We start from the raw sequence: 24,994 nt of genomic DNA, 5'->3' as shown, positions 1-24,994 counted from the left end.
AGTCACAAACACAATAGAAATAAATTGAATATTAATCAACACAACACATAACAAAAGACATAAGATATTTTTCTGAACTAATTTATTGTACATGTATATTTATAATTGGAATAGGTAATGACATGAAATTACAATAGTAATAATTCATTTTTCAAGAGTTGTACATTTGTTAGAATTTAGTGTTCACTAATATCAATAATGTATACACAATTTCTCCGTTTATCTATTTCATTTTAAATGCATTATGCAACACAGCTTCTTCATTAATAAATGTACTATTGTGGCTTAATTTATAAAATCTATTCCTGTATTTGCCGTATGAATTGGTACACAGATTACAGGGTTCCACATGTGGATCCTGATAACTATGGGTAGAATATAATTAGGCATATTGAAATGCCCTTACTAAAAATACGGATGATCAGTTAATTGAGTAACACAGCCGCTGAGGTATGCGGCAACGGATCGGGGATTTGAGAAATCTCCCGCCCGTATACCTAACTAGCTAACTGATTACAGAGCGGCTGCAACATATAGCAACGGACCGGGGATTTGAAAATCCTCTGTCCGTCCATGCTATAGGATTTTAGATTATTAGGAAGCTGTGATTGGTCTCCCTACCCTTTATTAATGTGCGGCTAGGCGGGCGCCGGATGCTAGAGCCCTGACGAAGCTCTAATATAGAGTGAAATGCGCATAGGGATTAGCCGTGCGCTGTCTAAATGAAATGAGAATGCTTTAATGTAAAAAACTGTTTACCTATCATACCTGGCAACCGACTATTGTGACTATATAGTAAATGTATAGAAGAGACTTGGTTATACACAGAATGACCTTGTGAGATCATAATAGCATTTATCACAGGCAGCGCAAGCTGCTCTGTGAGAACCCTATTACTATCAGAGGACACAGAAAGTATCTATATGTGCCATACGACAATACAGTGTAGTGCATTTTAGTCCCGATTTAGCCTACAGAGGAAAAATAGATGTACCTTGTGAAAGCAATCTAATATTATTATAAACGTCTACTCTGCATGTCATTTTACACGGGCGTAATTTATGTGAAGCACTGTGGTGGGAACAATTTGGTGTATATATAGTATATTACCATAAGGTTCCTTCTGTCCTGATATCCAGCAAAATATATATGATTTCTTAATTAATACCAGGGATACAGATGTTGATCTACACGTGCCATATAAAAATATAGCCACTGTGTCTAAATATTATATATATAATTTATCATCCATAAGATTTCTCTTGTCCAGATATTCAGTAAAAACACACTTAAACAATATACAATTCTAGTTTGTATGTATCACTATACTGACTGGAGAAAAAGTGTATAACTAGTCAATGAAGGATATCCATCCCTAAAAACACAAACAGTGATCTCCAATTTATGGTTAATATATTACAATGTAGATAAATACCAATAGTTAAAAGGGGACACCAAACATTTTAGTAATGTCACATGGATTTGCTTAAAACAGTATATGTTGAGCATACGGACTGAGGACTTCGTGAAATAGGTGCTATTTCTGTGCTCTTGTGTTTAAAATAAAGGGTTTTCATATAAGTGTTGGTCACTGAGAACTGATTTGCTACCCATTATTATTTCTGCTTATCAATCTCAATATATGGGTACAGAGTAACAAACCACTATTCTCTTAGGGGAATTTATACAGGAGCAGCTGCAGGTCTCCAATAATACTGTGACATAGTTACAACATGAAAAAGATACCCTGTGTATAAAAGCAACAATTGTTTCCAACATTCTATTCAATACAGAATGAAATTGTGTGCGCTATTCAACAGTGACTGCAATATTCAATAGAAAAAGAAGCACACATGTAGCATATAGATTGGAAGTCCTTGTCCTTGCGTAGCAACATATATATAATAATATTCAAATCCTGAATTAATATCAATTGAGTAAGGTTGCCATTAGGATCATTAAGATAAAGAATTAGAATGAGGTAACAGTTTATTTGATACAGACAATATAAGTTATGATCATATTGCTTTCTGCTATACATGAGTGAAACATAATTCACGGGTTCAATATATACAATCAAGAAATGACAGACGGCACACGGCTTTGTTTTTAATATCTCTTTATTATTTTTCACCAGGACTAAACGAAATCCTTTCTTTGTTTGTCCATTTTTTCTACATCACGTCTAACTATCTTTTTATTGCTCTTTTATATTTCACTATTGAGGCCCTATCTAGGGGCCAGAATACTTCATATGGGATACTAATAAAGTTGATTCATTCCATATGGGTATTGGTAATGTACTACAATGAGTGTCAACTTATATATATATATATATATATATATAAAAAAAGAAAAGTTTAATGACATTACAGTAATAATAACTGGTGGTTATGGGAGCGAGTGCACCCTACAAACTGATCCCTGTTTCTTCTCTGTTCTTCGTTACTGTGTACACACGTAGTGTACTTAGACTCAGTTCGCTCCCTCAGAAGTGGTGCATCTGCACTGTGTACTGAGTCTGGAGTTTTAGCCAGGACGCCAGCTCAGTACTCCCCACTCTTCTATCTTCTGGCTCTGTTAGGGGTGGCGGCGTGCTACGGGAATGTACGCTCGCCGTGGTGGGGCTTGCAAATAGTTCCCTCAGGAGCTAGTGTCAGCGGGGAACGGGACCATTAACCCTTCAAGAGGTTGGGCCGTTTCCCTCCCCCTAAGTAACACGAAGCAGGCAGGCTGGTGCCATCCAGCCCTGCCTGAAAATAACAAACATACAAAATAAATGCAGAAAACTCTTCAGGAGCTTCCATAAGCGTGACCGGCTCCTCCGGGCACATTTTCTGAACTGGGTCTGGTAGGAGGGGCATAGAGGGAGGAGCAGCACACACAATCAAATTCTTAAAGTGCCCATGGCTCCTAGTAGACCCGTCTATACCTCATGGTACTAAATGTATTCCCAGTATCCTCTAGGACGTAAGAGAAGTTGAAAGGGCCATTGTCCACCCCAGCACTGTGCGCTTAAAAAGGTGTGTGACCAATCACATGGGGCTTGTCCTGAAGAGACACTGGATAAGAGGGAGGACACATGGTGGAGGAAGGACTGAGGGGGACGAGGGGGGATTGGGTTAGAGGGGGGATGCAGGCTGGGAGGAGGACATATTGGCGACAGAGGAAGGGGGGATGCAGGGTGGGAGAGGGACATATTGGGACACTAGATGGGAGAGGGTTGCAGGGTGGGAGAGGGTATGCAGGGTGTGAGTAGGACATATTGGGGAGAGGGACAGAGAAAGAGGGAGGACGCAGGATGGGAGAGGTGCACCAGGTGAGAGGGGGGATGCAGGGTGGGAGAGGACGCAGGGTGAGAGGGTTGGGGCAGGGTGTTAGTAGGACATATTGGGGAGAGGGACAGAGGAAGAGGGAGGACGCAGGATGGGAGAGGTGCACCAGGTGAGAGGGGTGATGCAGGGTGGGAGAGGACGCAGGGTGAGAGGGTTGGGGCAGGGTGTTATTAGGACATATTGGGGAGAGGGACAGAGGAAGAGGGGGACGCAGGATGGGAGAGGGGCACCAGGTGAGAAGGGGGATGCAGGGTGGGAGAGGACGCAGGGTGTTAGTAGGACATATTGGGGAGAGGGACAGCGGAAGAGGGGGACGCAGGATGGGAGAGGGGCACCAGGTGAGAGGGGGGATGCAGGGTGGGAGAGGACGCAGGGTGAGAGCAATGGGGCAGGGTGTTAGTAGGACATATTGGGGAGAGGGACAGAGGAAGAAGAGGGGGATGCAGGATGGGAGAGGGGCACCAGGTGAGAAGGGGGATGCAGGGAGGGAGGAGGATATATTGGGGAGAGGGACAGAGGACGAGGTGATTTCTGGGTGGGAGAGAACGCAGGGTGAGAGTGGGGATGCAGGGAGAGAGTGTGACAGGATGCTGGGTGAGAGTGGGGTGCAGAAAGGGAGAGGACGCTGGGTGAGGGGTGCAAGGTGGGAAAGGACGCAGGGTGGGAGTGGTGTGCAGGGTGGGAAAGGGCGCAGAGTGGGAGTGGGGTGCAGAGTGGGATAGGACGCAGGGTGAGAGTGGTGTGCAGGGTGGGAGAGGACGCAGGGTGAGTGGACGCTGAGTGAGAGCGGCATGCAGAGTGGGAGAGAACGCAGGGTGGGAGAGGACGCAGGGCGAGAATGGCGTGCAGGGTGAGTGGACACTGAGTGAGAGTGGCATGCAGAGTGGGAGAGAACACAAGGTGAGAGTGGTGTGCAGGGTGAAGGTTGGGTGCAGGGTGGGAAAGGACGCAGGCTGAGAGTGGGGTGCAGGGTGGTAGAGGATGCAGGATGAGTGAGGGGTGCAGGGTGGGAGAGGGACATATTGGGGATTGTAATTTATTAAAGCTTGCTGCCTACCAGACTGCGGCGGCAGGTATCGGGGCTCCGGCTGCACCAGTGTCGATAGCTGGGTGCACCACAAGTGGGCGCCTGGCAGGGCTCCAGCGGTGAAAAGGAAGGAGAGCTGGGTGCACCACACGTGGGGGCAGGGACTGGGAGGTGCATCCTGTAAGTGCAGCAGCCTGACCACTTCCCAGCCTCCTGCTGCACTCTTTTTCATTAAAAAACAACAACCCACTTCCTGATCAGTGGAAACGAAGTGCCGGTATGCCATACCGCTGCATACCGGCCCACCATCACCAGATTAACATTGCAGAGCTTGGTAAATCTGACAGCATTGAATCCCAACGAAGACCTATGGAGGCTTTCGGCTGCTGTCGGAAACAGAGGTATATCTCCAAAATCTGCTGTGGTCCCTTCAGAGTATATTTGAGTGATACTTACTATTTAAGGGTTACCCCCAAAAATAAGATTTTAAACCTACCGGTAAATCTATTTCTCCTAGTCCGTAGAGGATGCTGGGGACTCCGTAAGGACCATGGGGTATAGACAGGCTCCGCAGGAGATAGGGCACCTAAAAAGAACTTTTACTATGGGTGTGCACTGGCTCCTCCCTCTATGCCCCTCCTCCAGACCTCAGTTAGAGAACTGTGCCCAGAGGAGATGGACAATACAAGGCAGGATTTAGAAATCCAAGGGCAAGATTCATACCAGCCCACACCAATCATACCATGTAACCTGGATCATACATAACCAGTTAACCGTATGAACAATAACAGTAACGGTCCAAGACCGATTCCAATTGTAACAGAACCCTTATGTAAGCAACAACTATATACAAGTCTTGCAGAGTTTCCGCACTGGGACGGGCGCCCAGCATCCTCTACAGACTAGGAGAAATAGATTTACCGGTAGGTTTAAAATCTTATTTTCTCTTACGTCCTAGAGGATGCTGGGGACTCCGTAAGGACCATGGGGTTTATACCAAAGCATCCAATCGGGCGAGAGAGTGCGTATGACTCTGCAGCACCGACTGAGCAAACGCTAGGTCCTCATCAGCCAGGGTATCAAACTTCAGAATTTAGCAAAAGTGTTTGATCCCAACCAAGTCGCCGCTCGGCAAAGCTATAATGCCGAGACGCCTCGGGCAGCCGCCCAAGAAGAACCCACCTTTCTAGTGGAATGGGCCTTAACCGAATTTGGTACCGGCAATCCAGCCGTAGAGTGAGCCTGCTGAATCGTATTACAGATCCAGCGAGCAAGAGTCTGCTTCGAAGCAGGTGCGCCAATCTTATTAGCAGCATACAGGACAAACAGAGCCTCTGTTTTCCTAATTCTAGCCGTCCTGGCTACATAAATCTTTAAGGCCCTGACTACGTCCAGGGATCTGGAATCCTCCAGGTCACTTGTAGCCACAGGCACCACAATAGGTTAATTCATATGGAATGAAGAAACCACTTTAGGCAAAAATTGCGGACGTGTCCTCAATTCAGCTCGATCCACATGAAAAATCAAGTAGGGGCTCTTGTGTGACAAAGCCGCCAATTCTGACACTCGCCTTGCTGATGCTAAGGCCAACATGATCACCTTCCAGGTAAGAAATTTCAACTCAACCTTGTTAAGCGGTTCAAACCAGTGTGATTTTAGGAACTGCAACACCACATTCAGGTCCCATGGTGCCACTGGAGGCACAAAAGGGGGATGGATTTGCAGCACTCCCTTTACAAACGTCTGAACTTCTGGAAGAGAAGCCAATTCCTTCTGAAAGAAAATCGAGAGGGCCGAAATCTGTACCTTAACAGAGCCTAATTTCAGGCCCATATCCACTCCTGTCTGTAGGAAGTGGAGAAAACGACCCAGATGAAAATCTTCCGTAGGTGCATTCTTGGTCTCACACCAAGACACATACTTTCGCCAGATACGGTGATAGTGCTTTACCGTCACCTCCTTCCTAGCCTTTATTATAGTAGGGATGACCTCTTCCGGAATCCCCTTTTTCGCTAGGATTCGGCGTTCAACCGCCATGCCGTCAAACATAAGCGTGGTAAGTCTTGAAATACACAGGGCCCCTGTTGCAACAGGTCTTCCCTCAGAGGAAGAGGCCAGGGATCTCCTGTGAGCATCTCTTGTAGATCCGAGTACCAGGCCCTTCGAGGCCAGTCTGGGACAACGAGTATCGTCTGTACTCTTCTTCGTCTTATGATCCTCAACACTTTTGTGATGAGAGGAAGAGGAGGAAACACGTAGACCGATTTGAACACCCACGGTGTTACCAGAGCGTCTACTGCTACTGCCTGAGGGTCCCGAGACCTGGCACAATACCTCCGAAGCTTCTTGTTGAGGCGTGACGCCATCATGTCTATTTGAGGAATTCCCCAAAGATGCGTTACGTCTGCAAAGACTTCTTGATGAAGTCCCCACTCTCCTGGATGGAGATCGTGTCTGCTGAGGAAGTCTGCTTCCCAGTTGTCCACTCCCGGAATGAAGACAGCCGACAGAGCGCTTACGTGATTTTCCGCCCAGCGAAGAATCCTGGTGGCTTCCGCCATCGCGACTCTGCTTCTTGTCCCGACTTGGCGGTTCACATGAGCCACTGCTGTGACATTGTCTGATTGAATCAGAACCGGTAGGTGAGTACTTTGCAACCACCACAGTAGAGACACCCTGGCCCCTGGGGACAGAGTTATTTTCCGATGTAAGTGCAGATGGGACCCGGACCACTTGTCCAGAAGGTCCCATTGAAAAGTCCTTGCATGGAACCTTCCGAAGGGAATGGCCTCGTAGGCCGCCACCATTTTTCCCAGTACTCGAGTGCATTGGTGAACTGACACCCTTTTCGTTTTTAGCAGGTCTCTGACCATGTTCTGGATGTCCTGGGCTTTCTCCAGTGGGAGAAAGACCTTCATTTGTTCCGTATCCAGTATCATACCTAGGAACGTTAGTCGAGTTGTCGGAATCAACTGTGACTTCGGTAGATTTAGAATCCAACCGTGTTGCTGGAGCACTCTCAGAGAGAGCGCCACACTGCTCAGCAATTTCTCTCTGGATCTCGCTTTTATTAGGAGATCGTCAAAGTATGGGATAATTGTGACTCCATGCTTGCGCAGGACCACCATCATTTCCGCCATTATCTTGGTGAAAATCCTCGGGGCCGTGGAAAGCCCAAACGGCAACGTCTGAAATTGGTAATGACAATCCTGTACAGCGAATCTCAGGTATTCCTGATGGGGGGCATATATGGGGACATGAAGGTACGCATCCTTTATGTCCAGAGACACCATAAACTCCCCCTCCTCCATGTTGGCTATTATCGCTCTGAGTGATTCCATTTTGAATTTGAATCTTTTTATGTACAGGTTTAGGGATTTCAGATTCAAAATAGGTCTGACCGAACCGTCTGGTTTCAGGATCACAAATAGGGTTGAGTAGTAACCTCTTCCCTGCTGGTTCAGGGGAACCCTGATTATTACTTGCTGTAGACACAGCGTTTGAATTGCAGCTAAGACTACATCCCGTTCCGATGTGGAAGCTGGTAGGGCCGATTTGAAAAATCGGCGCGGGGGCACCTCCTCGAATTCCAGTTGGTAACCCTGGGAAACTATTTCCAACACCCAAGGATTCAGGCATGAGCTGACCCAGGCCTGGCTGAAAAGTCGAAGACGTGCCCCCACCGGTGCGGACTCCCTCAGGGGAGCCCCAGCGTCATGCTGTGGGCTTTGGAGTAGCCGGGGAGGACTTTTGTTCCTGGGCAGCTGCCGAAGCAGGTGCTCTTTTGCCTCTGCCCTTACCTCTGACGAGGAAGGAGGATCCCCGACCTCTTCTGGGCTTGTGCGACCGAAAGGACTGCATCTGATAGGGTGGTACTTTCTTTTGCTGTTGGGGAATAAATGGTAAAAAGTTTGATTTACCTGCTGTAGCTGTGGAAACCAGGTCCGTCAGCCCATCCCCAACCAATACATCTCCCTTATAGGGTAGAACTTCCATATGTTTTTTGGAATCTGCATCACCCGTCCATTGGCGAGTCCATAAGGATCTTCTCGCAGAGATAGACATGGCATTGGCCCTAGAAGCCAGCAAACCAATGTCCCTTTGAGCATCCCTCATAAATAAGACTGCGTCTTTAATATGGGCTAGAGTTAAGAATATAGTATCCTTATCCATCTTATCAAAATCAGCTGTCAGCTCATCTGTCCAAGCTGAAATCGCGCTACACACCCATGCCGACGCAATTGTCGGTCTAAGGACTGCTCCAGTATGAGAATAAATACACTTTAAGGTAGTCTCTTGCCTGCGATCTGCAGGGTCCCTAAGGGCAGCTGTGTCAGGAGACGGTAGAGCCACTTTCTTGGACAAGCGCGTCAGGGCCTTGTCCACAGTGGGAGGTAATACCCAACGCTCCCTGTCCTGTTTAGGGAAGGGGTATGCCATATAAATTCTTTTGGGTATCTGCGGTCTCTTTTCCGGAGTCTCTCTGTTTCTTTCCCTTAAACATGTGCACCCTTGTGTCGGGGACCGAGGGTTCATCCGCAATATGCAACACATCCCTTATTGCCACAATCATACACTGAATGCTTTTTGTCACCCTAGGGTGCAATTTCACTTCGTCATAGTCGACACTGGAATCAGAGTCCGTGTCGATAGTAGTGTCTTGTGTTAAGGGACGCTTTTGAGACCCCGACGGGCCCTGTGAGTCGGTCCAATCCGAGGATTGACCCCCTGATGTCCCCCCTAATTCAGCCTTATCAAGCCTCTTATGTAAGGATGCCACACTTGCATTCAACATATGCCACATGTCCATCCATTCCTGAGTCGGCACAACCGACGGGGACACACCACTCTTTTGCTCCACCTCCTCCTTGGAAAAGCCTTCTGCTTCAGACATGTCGACACCACGTACCGACACCCCATACACACAGGGATTAACCTATAAGGGGACAAAACCCCAACAAGGCCCTTAGGAGAGACAGAGAGAGAGTATGTCAGCACACACCCAGCGCTTAATAACACTGGAAAAATATGACCAGATAGCGCTTTTATATATAAAAAGACCAGATTCCCACTCACTGCGCTCAAAATGCCCCCCTCCTCTTTTTTCCAGCCTGAATGTTCAGCAGGGGAGAGACCAGGGAGCCAGCGTTTTCCTCATGCAGCTTCTGTGGAGAAAATGGCGCTGGTTAGTGCTGGGGATCAAGCTTCGCCCACCTGGCGGCGGGCTTCGGTCCCGGTGATTTTTTTATAGAAAATGGCGGGGGATCGTAGAATTACTGCCCAGCAGCCTAATCTATCTTGTCAGTGCCCAAATGTGAGGTTTATTGCTGCCCCGGGCGCCCCCCCCCCCCCCCCGCACCCTGCACCCTTCAGCGCTGCTCTGTGTGTGTGAATGGGAGCAATGGCGCGCAGCGCCTCACCTCATGAAGATCTGATGTCTTCTGCCGCCTATGATGTCTTCTGCCTTCTCATACTCACCCGGCTTCTATCTTCGGCATCTGTGAGGAGGACGGCGGTGCGGCTCCGGGACGAACCCCAGGTGAGACCTGTGTTCCGACTCCCTCTGGAGCTAATGGTGTCCAGTAGCCTTAGAAACAGAGCCCAACCGTTAAGCCAGCCCTGCTTCTCTCCCCTCAGTCCCACGATGCAGGGAGCCTGTTGCCAACAGGACTCCCTGAAAATAAAAAACCTAACAAAATTCTTTTTCAACAGAAAACTCTGGAGAGCTCTCTGCAGTGCACCCATTCTCCTCTGGGCACAAGATCTAACTTAGGTCTGGAGGAGGGGCATAGAGGGAGGAGCCAGTGCAGACCCATAGTAAAAGTTCTTTTTAGGTGCCCTATCTCCTGCGGAGCCTGTCTATACCCCATGGTCCTTACGGAGTCCCCAGCATCCTCTAGGACGTAAGAGAAAACGGGTGTACAGTGCCGAAAATATTTAATGTTAAATATACTCCTCTGAATATAGCCTGCATGTGATCAGTATACAGTAACTTTTCCAGTTCTTATCTAAGTGCATATTACCTGGCCTTAAGAAGGTTAAATGGCCTGCCTGGAAATAACCATAGCAGGCAGTTAGACCCATTATTGCACAAGATCACTTAATATGCAGGAGCGTTAATCATAAATGAATGCATGGGAAGGCTGGAGAGATTGTAAATGTGAATATGTTCAGCACTTAACTCCGTACTGTAACATTTAATGTAACTGTAATAATAAGTACATTCCAATGTTTAATGGAACTGTATCGGTATGTCAAATGGAATTGTAATAAGTACATTGTAGTGTCTAATGGAGCCTAAATACACATATTGTGTAGTGTAATTTAACAGTAATGTACATTTTGTGTTAAATCTGTAATGCTCTAATTTTAAATAAATGTAAGAAACCACAAGGAGAGACTTATTCTGCCTGGTTTTTCCTGATTATTGTATGATCAGCTTTCCATTACATGTTTCCTACACCTGAGCGTGGCGGCCACTAACGTACTCCAATAAGGGGCTGATGCCTGTTGCGGATCCTGGGGGTAATTCTGAGTTGATCGCAGCAGGAACTTTGAAGGTCATTCCGAGTTGATCGCTAAGTTTTTCGTTCGCACAACATATTCGCAAAGTTGCGATTATGTTGTAAAATTGCGATCGTCCGCCCCCAACGTAATTTTGCTATTTCGTACGCAGTATTACACAAGGTAGGCGTATGCCATATTACAACGCATTATTGCGAATCCAAAGCATACACTCAAACCTCATTGCAAAAATTCGATGTCATCGTATATTTACGCATTCCTCTTAATTATGCTAAGTTTTGTGCAAACAAACGCACAGCAATGGTTTTTTTTAACCTAATTTAGATAACACCTTGCAATTCTAACTCAGCGTACCTCAATTAGAAATCCAATTAGTGTAATAATTGATTATGTGCATGACCAATTAAGTCTGCTAAGAATACCTTAAGAAAAGTTTGTAGGCATAATTGCTCATTACCATGTTTTTTTTATAAAGAAGTGCAAGAGATGTATAAACTGTACCTGACAGAAATGTAGATAGCATAATTTGGTGTGTATGTGTAGTGTGTGAATGTGTTTACTTTTTTGAAAAATAAAATAAGCTACCTAACCTAATTTGTATGTAATAAATAAGATTTAAACTCCTATTTTTTTTATTTTAGCTAACCAATTTCTGCATTGCAATATGCTTTTAGATTGTTGCTTAAAAAACATCACAAGCGCATAACAGTAAATAATGATTGTTTATTTTGTAACAATTTTGTGGATTTACATTTTTTTAAACGTTTTTTTTTTTTTTTTAAACTTAAAGTAAATTGGCCAAATCATTTACTTCCGCCAACATGGCCTCCAATTTGAATTTCAAATTGGCAACGATGCCTGCCAGCCTTGTGGGATCTCCAATGGCACCATCTGAAATGCAGAGTAAAAATGATTAATTTTTAAAATAAAACATTTCCTATTACATCACAATTCCACAAAGCACACTTTCATATCAAATGATATACATCATGTATGTATAAATGACTAAACAGTAGCATACCAACACACAAGCATACTCAGCAATGTTTGACATAGCTAAATTACAATGTGTAAAAGTCTACCACACCATGATGTACATTTACTAAGATGGGAGTTCTATTGAGGGTGTGATGTTGTCCATAGCAACAAATCACATTCTACTTCTCTTCTCGAAGGTGGGAAATAACTGTAACTGTGTGTTTGTTTGTTTGCAAAGGTAAACATCCTATCTCGAATCACAACCACAAATTAGTACATGTAACCCCATACTGGACTTCATTCACATCTGTAGTGAAGCAGACTTGTTTTTTGTGCTGTTTTGACCTGCATCATCACACTGCATATCAACACCTTCAGGAGGACAACATATCCTAGCATGCCAACACTCCCTGAAAGCCTGCCTTACAAAAAAATTAAGGACAATTCGTTTTTAATAAAGCAAATAAGCATTTTGTGAATGTAACTTGCAAAACCCAAACAAATTAAAAAAAAAAAAAAAAATATCACTCAGGTCTAAATGTGTTGCAGATAATGTTTCACATACAAAGGTTGTTGTGCAGGCAAACCTGTCGACATAGTGATTTACAACCAGATGGACACACTGTACATATAATGTCCCGCACACAAATGAGAATGCATCATCCATACCATGATGAAGAAGACAAGCATTTAACCTAGACAAAAGATTATACACAGTACAACAATGCATTTTATATTTTTTCATTTTGTTGTTTAAAAAAAAAAAAAAGGAATGTGTGCGAACTTACTATCCTCTGACACTTCACAACCTCCCTCGAGTGGCTCTGGGGCCTCTGCTGCCCATTCTGAAGGCGTTGTTTGCTGGCTGGGGGATGGAGGCTGGATGGGTGCTAGGTGCTGGCTGGGGGATGTAGGCTGGAGGGGTGATGTTGGCTGGCTGGGGGATGGAGGCTGGATGGGGGTTAGGTGCTGGCTGGGGGATGGAGGCTGGAGGGGTGAGGTTGGCTGGATGGGGGATGGAGGCTGGATGGTGGAAGGAGGCAGGATGGGGGAAGGAGGGTCCCATTGTGTGACTGGATGTAAGGGGGAGGGACTTGCAGAGTGGGTTAAGGAATGATAGGATGAGGGTGGTGGTGTTATTTTTACGGACACAGAGGGTGAGGGGGGCAGAGAGGGGAATTTGGAAAAAGTGTGGGTTTGGGCTGGAGAGGTGGTGTGGGCTGGAGAGGGAGATTGGGAAAGAGAGTGGGCTTGGGCTGGAGAGGGGGAGGTGGCAGGAGAGGGGGGTTGGGCAGGAGAGGGGGATAGGGCAGGAGAGGGTGAGGTGGCAGGAGAGGGGGATTGGGCAGGAGAGGGGGATTGGGCAGGAGAGGGGGAGGTGGCTGGAGAGGGTGAGGTGGCAGGAGAGGGGGATTGGGCAGGAGAGGGGGATTGGGCAGGAGAGGGTGAGGTGGCAGGAGAGGGGGAGGTGGCAGGAGAGGGGGATTGGGCAGGAGAGGGATATTGGGCTGGAGAGGGTGAGGTGGCAGGAGAGGGGGATTGGGCAGGAGAGGGGGATTGGGCAGGAGAGGGGGAGGTGGCTGGAGAGGGGGAGGTGGCAGGAGAGGGGAATTGGGCAGGAGAGGGGGATTGGGCAGGAGAGGGGGAGGGTGATCGGGAAGGGGATGGGGAATGTTGCTGGTGTGGACTACCAGCACCAGCACCTTGCCGTTGTGCTCGCCCTATAATGACATATGTTAAAATTATTAAAAAACAAGAAAAAATTAATCACAGCATATTCCTATTACTCTGTTCTGTACCATGTTAAAGAAACAGGGTTAACATGACTAAGTTATTTAAATATATTTCATGGTGATTTTGGCCTTATCAAACAAACAGATTCAAATTCAACTATATTAAATACCGTCTATCCATTTAAAAATATATTCTCATTTTTAAATCTAAACAACATCCCCAGTGTCAAAATTGACCCACATTTGTTAATTTTTAAGAAAACAATGATCCGGAAATTTATTATACTTTTCGGCCTGTGTATTAATTATGGCCAACAACATACAGTCAGTACCATACCTCCCAACATGAGTCTCGCCAGGAGGGACAGAATGTTCTTCTCCGTCACTTCACTCTTAATGTATGATTTCCATTACTTGTGCATAGAAATCTGGAGAATAACTATTAAGTTACAAATACCTAAGCAGAGTTTTCGTTTCCTCTTGCAAAAGGTCATATTGGGAGTTATGCATCACTGCATAACCTACCTACACACACTCATGCAAATTTTCTATGTGCAAATTTTTGCACTCACACTTAACGATAGTATGCAAAGGTTATGCGTTAATCCCGTCTGTGCACGAAATGTTACTTACTGCGGACACGTAGGGTCCGGATCTGTTGGCGGAGCTCCGCCAGGAGGTCTGGCGTGCGCCTCCGCAGGTCGCTCCAGCGCCTCTCAAGCTGGATGATGGTCCTGCGACTGCGGAGGCGCCCCCGTAGTAAGCGGCGGACCTCCGCGTAGGCCTCGCGTTTTACCCTATTTGGGATAAAACGCCCAATGTGGCCTACGCGTCGGTCCATTACCGCCACCAGCACGCGGAGTTCCCGCCGTGTGAACGGGGCAGCACGCATCATGGCAATGGCGTTTTCCTTGTTTGGGCATATATTTATAGTGTGTGTTGGCATGTGATTGGTGTAAAATCTATGCTGTCATTGAAATAAACTTTATTTATGTTTGCAATGCTGTGAAGAGCAGAGTCAATGCTGGGAAGAGCAGAGTCATTATTTCGCTAGAGCGGAAATACGCAGTCGCGGAAGAGCAAGGAAAAAAACTATTCTGACACAACACCCAATACATACACACTTTGTATAAAATTAACAAAAAACACAGTGTACTCACCACATTTGGTGTGAAAAATCAGCTGCACAGTCACAAAATGTTCAACATTTTGAAACATATGTTGGTGTTTTTTTCAAAGAAAACATGATTTAAAAAACAAAAAACAAAAAAAAATTAGCAACGACACATTATTATATTCCCTGAAAAAACATTGTAAGCTTAACATTTTATAATTAAAAAAACACAAACAGAATAATATATTCAAACACACCCTAACAATTACACAATGACCTTACAAGAACAACCTAAATGACATGTGCTCAAAATGACCATAAGCATACAGTGTTTTTTAGTAATTTCCAAAAGGATAACAAAATACACTATACCTGAAATATTCTTGGACAATGCTTGCCCTTACTTGGCTGCCCCTCCGGGAAACACTCCCACCACCAAATCTCCGCCCAACCCCTGGCTCCTCATCTGGCAATTCCTCTGTGTCAGGAAGCTCAACGCGACTCCTTACCGCGATGTTATGAAGTATAGCGCACAGGACCACTATTTTACTTGCCATCTCCGGCGAATACATGATATCGCCACCAGTGCGGTGGAGCACACGAAAACGTCCTTTATGCACACCAATTGTGCGCTCCACCAGCTGTCTAGTGGCAGTAAGCGCGGAGTTAAATGCCGTCTGTGGTCCTTGCCTGGGATTACGGTAAGGAGTCATGAGCCAGGGGGTGCAAGGATATCCACGGTCTCCTGTTTGATGAGAACATTAAATTAGAATGTGAATATTATTTAGGTATTAAAAAATTAAGTACCAAATTAAACAAATAACTCACCCAATAACCACATGTCTTGTCGTTGAGTTGATCTTAATCTCTGCCATATCCCTGATTGTCTAATAACATGTGCGTCATGGGAGCTCCCAGGGAACTTAGCATTCAGGGACAGGATCTGGAGGGATGGCCCACAAACAACCATTACATTCAGAGAATGAAACAGTTTCCTGTTTCTATAAATTTCTTCATTATGTCTTGGTGGGACAATAGCTACATGTGTGCCATCCACAACCCCAATAACATGTGGGAAGCGACTACCACCTTCCTCAAATTGCCGCTTCACCACATCTAGGGCACCAGCATCCAAAGGCATAGCAATAAATTGCTTAACACGCTTTAGGAAAGCCTGGCTGACACGCCGCAGGACCTTACTGAACTGGCCCTGCGACATGCCAACCAGGTCTCCAACCACATGCTGGAATGAGCCTGTGGCCACAAAATGTAACACAGCAAGGAATTGTGTCAATGGTGGTATTACTGTAGGATACAGAATTGAAGACTCCAGATCACTCTCTATTATGGAGAGAGTGTCTAGGATTAGATGTGGTGGCAGCCTGTATCTACGCACAACCACATCATCTGGCATCCCAAAAAGTAGGACACGGGTGCGGAAAATTGGTGGCCTAGCACGCCTCCGTTGCCTTGGTTGATGAGGAGCCGGTTGTGGTTGGGGGGCTGGCGGTTGGGGTGGGAGTGCTTCCGTGGGTTGGGGTGGGAGGGCTTCTGCAGCCACAAAGACCGACATCACCAACTTAAAATAAAGATAATAATATTGAGAATAAGACAAATGCAAAAAACAAATGTACAACCTTAAAACTAAATAAAAATTCAGGGTGTAAACTTACTGCAGGAGCATACGACATTGTTTCTGGATTCAATTACAGACCAATTTGAAATTGAGACAAAAAAGGAGAAACACAAATTAAAAAAGGGAAAAACAAACATAGTTTAACCCCTAAAAAAAAAAAAAAACCTACCAAACAGACACATAATAAGAGCTAAAACAAAAAAAAATACACCTAAGTATAAATAATGAAAATTATGTTATAAATCTAAACTAGATTCCACACAAAATTTAGTCCTTTAGTAGCTATTACAGGCAATAACAGCACTACTTTGCAGAACAATCCTGGAAATAATAAGTGTATTTTTTCAAAATAGTGCTGACAAACATAATGAAAACACTTTGAACACACACATACTCCACAACACACAGGCCTAGGGGACTTACCTGCTCGTCAAAATAAGACACTCAATTAGTGTCACAAGCTGTGTCCACAAAAAAGACCAGAATTTGGCCACAAAATCAAAAAGGAGTCCTTCTCCAAAAAGAAACACCTACAAAAGACACAAAATGAGACTAAGACCACATAGAGCCCATTAGCACAAACACACACAAACACAGGCCTAGGGGACTTACCTGCTCGTCAAAATAAGACACTCAATTAGTGTCACAAGCCGTGTCCACAAAAAAGACCAGAATTTGGCCACAAAATCAAAAAGGAGTCCTTCTCCAAAAAGAAACACCTACAAAAGACACAAAATGAGACTAAGACCACATAGAGCCCATTAGCACAAACACACACAAACACAGGCCTAGGGGACTTACCTGCTCGTCAAAATAAGACACTCAATTAGTGTCACAAGCTGTGTCCACAAAAAAGACCAGAATTTGGCCACAAAATCAAAATGGAGTCCTTCTCCAAAAAGAAACACCTACAAAAGACACAAAATGAGACTAAGACCAACATTTTAACATTAGTCCACAAAACAGAAACACTAAAGTACAGGTTATGTGCAAAAATTACATCAAAAATCAACATTGAAAACAAAATAAAAAAAAACTAAGTACATCAGAAAAACACCTGCATTGCACCAACAAACATACTTGCATTTAACAACACGATTGCACGAATACTCACAAACGGAACTTCGCAAAAATTAATTAATACAGTGTATATGCTAAAAGCAAAAAAACGGAAAATTGTATGCTTGACAATGCTAAAATTACTCACTCAGAAAAGTCCAAGAGCACCTTATCGCACGAGCCAGAAACACAAACTCCATTCATCACCAAAACACTCACAGCGTGCAAACCAGGCCATTAAATAAGCAGTACAATCAGTAGCAAGATTAGCATACTGTACACCTGTGTGAATGAACGTGCCGCACGTAGGTATAAATAGGCACACACCTGGGTGTACAGACTTCATCTCCAACATGGCTACTCGTGAGGAATTAGCAGCAGAGATGGACCGCATTATGCAGCAGCAGATGGCATTGGCGAAAAAACGCATAGAGTGCCAGAGACGGATGATGGAATCCGCCTCTGCGGATTTTGAAGAGGCAGGACCTAGTAGTCAGCTTCTGAGCCCCAACAATTAAGTGGGGATACCCTGCCACACACACATACTGGCCAAACTGAGGGAAAATCAGCATTAGCCACACAAGCACAACAGACAGAAGCTGCTAGTGACGAGGAAGATGGTGAGGAGCAGCAGGAAGAAAGCTCACAGGCTACCTCCAGACGTAAGAAAAGACAGCCAGCATTCACTAAGAGGGAGTTGCGTGTTTTGGTCACGCAGGCCATGTCCAAAATACATAGAGGCCCCAAAAACATGGGTGCTGCTACGAAAGATCGCATCTGGAGGGACATCACACATTCTGTGAATGAAGTTGGCTCTGTCGTCAGAACATCACAGGAAGTTAGACGACGGTAAGTGCATCTTGGCAGTCCATTCTCTGTGCTAAGTTGTCTTAAAAATGTAGTTACATGTGATGTTATGTATAGCAAACAAAAGCAGAACATGTGTCCTATATATTTTTAGACAGAAATAATAATACTCTACTTTGCCCCTATTTCCACAAACATATGTAGTTGGGCCGACTTCAAATCCCGCCTGAAGGCAAAGAGGTCTGCGGAGTGGAATGCCTCAAGGGCTACAGGTGGAGGACCATCTGTCGCTGTGGAGTTTACAGACTTGGAGGAGATGGCGATGCCCTGTATCAGTTATGAGGAGGCCCAAGGGGTGTCAAATATGGACACGGACCTGCCTGAGATCCTGACGGAACATGACTTGCCAGGTAAGTTTACACACGTATTTGTCTGCAATTTAAACTGTATGTTTTTAAATAAAATTAATTTTTTATTGTACTCTTTTCCCACACATTCTTCTATTTGCTTGCCACAAAACACAGCACAGGGGGGTGATCAGTTAGAGTCACAGGAAGGTTATGTGGCTGAGGCTGAGGTGGAGAGACCTAGTGGGTCTGGGCGTGTGGGCCCACAAATCCCACCTCTGCAGATTCCTACTGGCCCCCCCACCCAACCCTCTGCTATCCCGGAGATCCTGCTTGAAATAGCTAGGTATGGTGAGAGCCTAAATGCATTTCAAGACGGGGTCCTCCGGGAGGTAAGCCAGATAGCTGTCCGGCTCAGTGAGCACCGAACCAGTGTTGAGCAAGGTGTTGCTCAACTCTGCCAAGGTCTGGCAGAGATCAGGCAGGGACAAGAACAACTTGCCTCCTCATTCCAAAGCCTTGCAACTAACATCTTGCAAGGGCTCCAGGCCATCGCTGTCTCCCTTGCCCACAGTGGCAGAGAGCCACCCACATCGGCTCCCTCCCCTGCCCCTGCCCAGGAAGAACAGGCCACTGGGCAGGCCCAACGAAGGTCGCTCCGCAGACCAAGCCAAGAAGAACACCCTCAGGCGGGGCGAAAAAAAAGAAAGTGATGTCTCTCCAGATGGGCAGCACCCATGTTTTTCATGTTGCCTCTATGTTATTTTGGAGTTGGCTTGTGTGTCCAGAATGGCTAACTCCCTCTTAGTGAAATGTATTATTAATGTTTGGAGGTATTGTAGCCTGTGAGCTTATTTTCAGAAACAAGAGAGCCATCTTCCTCTTACTAGTGTGCTATGTATTGCTGTGTTTGTGTGGTGGATCCTAATTCTTTCTCAGTTGGGTCCAAATTTTTGTGTGGCAGGGTGTGTAATATTTTATTTTGGTACTTAAATTTCTCGGTTTGTCAGAAGCTGAATTTTGCCGAGTACTGAGTTCTGCTATCTCATTTGTGTCAGTGTCATCTGCTTGCTGCTTGGTCCATCTCTGCCTGTGATACTCACGTGTAGCCATGTTGTTTTGATGTTCAAAAATATTACTACAGTAATAAACATATAATATTTTACCAACAATTGTGCACTTTATTCAAGGTAATGCATTATGTAAATCTTAGTTCCAGGAAGATTATGTAAGCATATAGACACTTGTGTAACGAGGGAACAATCTGCAATTTTTTAAAACAATTGCATCTTCAAAAATACTACAGGTATGCCTTGCACCACACTTTAATGTCCATATTAATTAAACTGACACAACACTTTTTTGTTTTATCTATGGTCAACAGGACATCATTTAAAACATTGTCAGATATTATAAAAAAAAAATATATATCATTTCTGGCCAAAATTAAGTGTATGCTGCATTATGTGGGTGTCTGTTTATTTAGGTAAAATGTTGCTGCTTGCAATTAACATTTTGTGTAATTTCACTTGTTTGCAGTTAGTAGTCTTACACACATTAAAACCTGCCCTTTACAAACATTTTACACACCAACTTTAACACAAACAACAACCTTATTTGGCAGTGTGTGAGATTTATATGTGAGTAGAATAAACATGTAATGTGGGTTCAGACAATTGCTGTTTGCTAACTTTCATCTGAGCAGTATTTAACAAGTAATTGGCCAACAGATGAATGTGCTCTCCAATTAACTGCTAATTACTGCATACACACTTGTAACAGCACTTCGCAAATGCTGAGTAACTGCAGACCTACTCGGCTGCTAGGTGAAGATTGCTATGGATTCCTATGTTAGTTTTAACAGCGACAATGTTTTATTGCGAAAAACACGCCCATTGCGAGTTGCATACTCCCACACTGTACGCCCACTTTCACGCCCATGTCGGACCATTGCGAAGTCTCGCCTCCGCCACTCCTCGTTTTCGTTTGTGAGTAACGTGTGGGTTTTTTTGTAGTATTTTTGCACCGGTGTCGTACGGCTGAGCTCGCGCATGCGTATTTCCGCATTTGCGCATGCGCAGTTAGTTAGGTTTTGCACATTTGCGATGCGATGTCTCTCTGCGATCAACTCGGAATGAGGGCCTTTGTTAGCAGTTGGGCAAAGCCATGTGCACTGCAGGGGAGGCAGATATAACGTGCAGAGAGAGTCAAATTTGGGTGTGGTGTGTTCAATCTGCAATCTAAATTGCAGTGTAAAAATAAAGCAGACAGTATTTACCCTGCACAGAAACAAAATAACCCACCCAAATCTAACTCTCTCTGAACATGTTATATCTGCCTCCCCTGCAGTGCACATGGTTTTGCCCAACTGCTAAAAAATTTCCTGCTGTGATCAACTTGGAATTACCCCCTTGGTGCGAATGCGATCAACTCAGAATTACCCCCCTTGTGTATATTCACACTGCACACGCTAACAAAATTGGCGCACAGAGTCACACACATCTTGATTGCACCTATACATATCACCAGAGAGGCGGAACGGCGGTGTGCATGCATTCTCACATAGGCAACATTCACGAAAATGTGACTTATATACACAAGCAGTGTTAAGTGATTAGGGCAGGTGTCAGTATACGTGATGATGATAACCAGACACATGTGTACAACACATAGGGTGGTATTCAAATGATATTTTACACCAAATCTTTCTAAAGTGATCCTCGTTAAACTTATCACACATAGTAATCAGGTTTAGCTGCATAAAGGGTTGGGTGCCTCACTACCCCCCCGGGGTAGCAAGCTGCAATGATGATACCACACCTGTCAGCAGAAACAGAACAGGTGTCGAAGGGGGTGAAAAGAATTGAATACCACCCATAGAGTTGGTCTCGAGCACTGCACGACAGCTGTACATGAGTGAATATGCACAGTCTGTCCCTGCTTGCTCTTTTGAGTAATGTGCCCCCATATTTCTTACACCACATTTTTAAAGTGTTTCATCTACAGCAGGGGTAGGAAATGTGTGACACTCCAGTTTCTGTGGAACTATGCTACCCAGCATGCCCTGCCTCAGTTTTAACGCAAAACAAGATAGTGGGCAAGGAAATGTTGTAACATTCTTACTTTGAATACATAGTTTTCCAAACAAAAATTGTAGATAAGGCCATGGGCATATCTAGTGAGGAGGCCCGTGTGCAGGCTGCGTCTGGGCCCCCTCCTCTCTAGCCAGCAGAGCTGTAGAGCTCTGTCCCAGAGCCTACAGCGCATGGGCAGATCTCCGGGAAAATGGCGCAGCGGATATTTTCCCACTGCATGCACAAAACATTGGGAAAATGGCGGCGTACCATTTTCCCAGTGATTTCTGCAGCACTACGCCACAGGATTATGGAGGGTGAGTATTAAAAATGATGGGTGCAGGGTGTGTGGTGTGGGCCCCCCTGGACCCCGGTGTCCCGTGTGCACCGCACACACACCACCCATTATAAATACGCCAGTGGATAAGGCCCACCGTTTACATTAGTATACTTCCCGCTGTTTGGGCATTGTCCACCCATGGGCTGTAGTGTCTTGTGGGTACTGGAGGTGTGGGAGAATTGGGAGAGCTGAGCAGCGGTGAATGGATAGATCTAAACACTAAAGTAGCTGCCCGAGGCAGCCCACCAGCTTAAAAAGTGATGGGCTTGCCAACCGATTAGGGAGGGGGAAGAGGTCAGGGATCTCTGTAGTAGGACAGAAATTTCCTGGCCTCTGCAATGGTCGGCTTGAGTGGCACCATGGGTGCCATAAGTCGCCCAGTGGTGGGTGCTTTGATCCGATGCTGCGTCCTAAGATGAAGGTCAGCTCACTATTGCAGCAGGTGTCTGCTTGTAATAAATGCCTCCTGCCTCATCACCATACAGAACTGAGGGTGGGATGTGCTGAGTTGTGTTGCGCTGCGCTAATATCCCTCTTACCGCTCCAAAGTCCTACACTACTGGGGGTATATATGTATCTGGCACTGTGGGGGCATATCTGGCACTATGAGGGCATATTTTTATCTGGCACTGTGGAGCATATTTTTATCTGGCACTGTGGGGACATATCTGGCACCGTGGGGGCATATGTGTATCTGGCACCGCAGGGGCTGGGGGAATATGTGTATCGGGCACCGTGGTAACTGGGGGCATGTTTATCTGGTACTATGGGGGCATATTTGTATCTGGCACTGTGGGGACATATCTGGCACTGTGGGGGCATATGTGTATCTGGCACTGTGGGGGCATATCTGGCACTGTGGGGGCATATCTGATACCGTGAGGGCATACAGTGGGGCAAAAAAGTATTTGGACAGCCACCGATTGTGCAAGTTGACCCACTTAAAAAGATGAGAGAGGTCTGTAATTTCCATCATAGGTACACTTCAATTGTGAGAGACAGAATCTGGAAAAAAACTAGGAAATCACATTGTATGATTTTTAAACAATTTATTTGTATATTCTTGTGGAAAATAAATATTTGGACAATCCAAAAGTTTAACTCAATACTTTGTAATATAACCTCGGTTGGCAGTTACAGAGGTCAAACGTTTCCTGTAGTTCTTGACCAGGTTTGCACACACTGTACCAGGTATTTTGGCCCACTCTTCCATGCAGATCTTCTCTAGATCTGTCATGTTTTGGGGCTGTCGTCGGGTAACACGGACTTTCAATTCCCTCCACAGATTTTCTATTGGGTTGAGGTCTGGAGACTGGCTAGGCCACTCCAGGACCTTAAAATGCTTCTTACGGAGCCACTCCTTAGTTGCCCAGGCGGTGTGTTTGGGGTCATTGTCATGCTGGAAGACCCAGCCACATTCCATCTTCAATGCTCTTACTGAGGGAAGGAGGTTTTTGCCCAAAATCTCACGATACATGGCCCCATTCATCCTCTCCTTAATACGAATCAGTCGTCCTGTCCCCTTTGCAGAAAAGCAGCCCCAAAGCATGATGTTTCCACCCCCATGCTTCACAGTGGGTATGGTGTTTTTGGGATGCCATTCATCATTCTTCTACCTCCAAACACGGCGAGTAGAGTTATACCAAAAAGTTCGATTTTGCTCACATCTGACCACATTACATTCTCCCAATCCTCCTCTGGATCATCCAGATGGTCACTGGCAAACTTTAGATGGGCCTGGACATGTGCTGGCTTAAGCAAGGGGACCTTTCGGGCACTGCAGGATTTCAATCCATGACGACGTAGTGTGTTACTAATGGTAACCTTGGTGACTGTGGTCCCAGCTCTCTTGAGGTCATTGACCAGGTCCCCCGTGTAGTTCTGGGCTGATTCCTCACCGTTCTCAAGATCATTGATACCCCACGAGGTGAGATCTTGCATGGAGCCCCAGGTCAAGGGAGATTGTCAGTGATCTTGTATTTCTTCCTTTTTTTAATAATTGCGCCAACGGTTGATCTCTTCTCACCAAGCTGCTTGCCTATTGTCGAGTAGCTCATCCCAGCCTTGTGCAGCTCTACAATTTTGTCCCTGGTGTCCTTAGACAGCTCTCTGGTCTTGGCCATGGTGGAGAGGTAGCAGTCTGACTGTTTGAAGGTGTGGACAGGTGTCTTTTATACAGATAACCAGTTCAAACAGGTGCCATTAATACAGGTAACGAGTGGAGGATAGAAGAGCTTCTTAAAGAAGTAACAAGTCTGTGAGAGCCAGAAATCTTGCTGCTTGGTAGGTGTCCAAATATTTATTTTCCACAAGAATATATTGTTTCAAAATCATACAATGTGATTTCCTGTTTATTTTTTTCAGATTCTGTCTCTCACAGTTGAAGTGTACCTATGATGGAAATTACAGACCTCTCTCATCTTTTTAAGTGGGTCAACTTGCACAATCGGTGGCTGTCCAAATACTTTTTTGCCCCACTGTATGTGTATCTGGCACCATGTGGGCATATGTGTATCTGGCACTGCACTACTGGAGTCATATGTGGAGTCATATGTGTATCTGGCACTGGACTATTGGGGTCATGTCTATCTGGTCCCCAATATGTATCACGCCCCCATTTTCATTGGCCATGCCCCATGTGGCCACACCCATTTTGACAAGCACACACACCGTACCACTAACAATTTTTTTTCTACTTGCACCACTGGGGACGCACCCGGGTGTTACCCACCGAGGGGTGACACCGAAGTGCCAGTGCCTGCTCAGTGACAAAAACCAGGTGCTACACTGTAATCTGGACTATAGCATTACATGCAGCACCTGGCTCCTGTCACAGCGTAGGAGCTGGCACTGCACACAGAGTGGTCTCCAGGGGAAGACCAGCATCTCCAGACCCCCAGAGTGACAAAAATGGGGATTCAGGCCACACCCTATCCATGAGGCCATGTCCTACCCATGATGCCATACCCATTCTTGCCGGAAGGCACATGAACGACATGTCCTCCCACACTGGGTGTCA

General features: G+C 45.5%; 1 protein-coding gene and 1 long non-coding RNA gene across 2 annotated transcripts; both read right to left on the bottom strand.

Annotated features, from left to right (window-relative positions):
- Window positions 1-11,634: 11,634 nt before the first annotated feature.
- Window positions 11,635-14,816, bottom strand: LOC134934671 (uncharacterized). Its single transcript, XM_063930050.1, has 3 exons — window positions 14,759-14,816; window positions 12,654-13,586; window positions 11,635-11,778 (listed from the first exon to the last, which is right to left on the bottom strand). Exons 1-3 carry the CDS (start codon window positions 14,814-14,816, stop codon window positions 11,672-11,674), a joined length of 1,098 nt encoding a protein of 365 aa, XP_063786120.1. The 3' UTR covers window positions 11,635-11,671.
- A 1,261-nt stretch (window positions 14,817-16,077) lies between these two features.
- Window positions 16,078-16,860, bottom strand: LOC134935605 (uncharacterized). The gene is made up of 3 exons (XR_010180284.1): window positions 16,772-16,860; window positions 16,386-16,408; window positions 16,078-16,291 (listed from the first exon to the last, which is right to left on the bottom strand). It is a non-coding gene; the product is annotated as an uncharacterized LOC134935605 (long non-coding RNA).
- Between the last annotated feature and the right edge of the window lie 8,134 nt (window positions 16,861-24,994).

This window comes from Pseudophryne corroboree, chromosome 6 (assembly GCF_028390025.1).
Source record: "Pseudophryne corroboree isolate aPseCor3 chromosome 6, aPseCor3.hap2, whole genome shotgun sequence".
NCBI lineage: Eukaryota > Metazoa > Chordata > Amphibia > Anura > Myobatrachidae > Pseudophryne > Pseudophryne corroboree.
The sequence above is the reverse complement of the archived record's forward strand: the minus strand, read 5'-3'. Positions and strand labels throughout refer to the sequence as shown.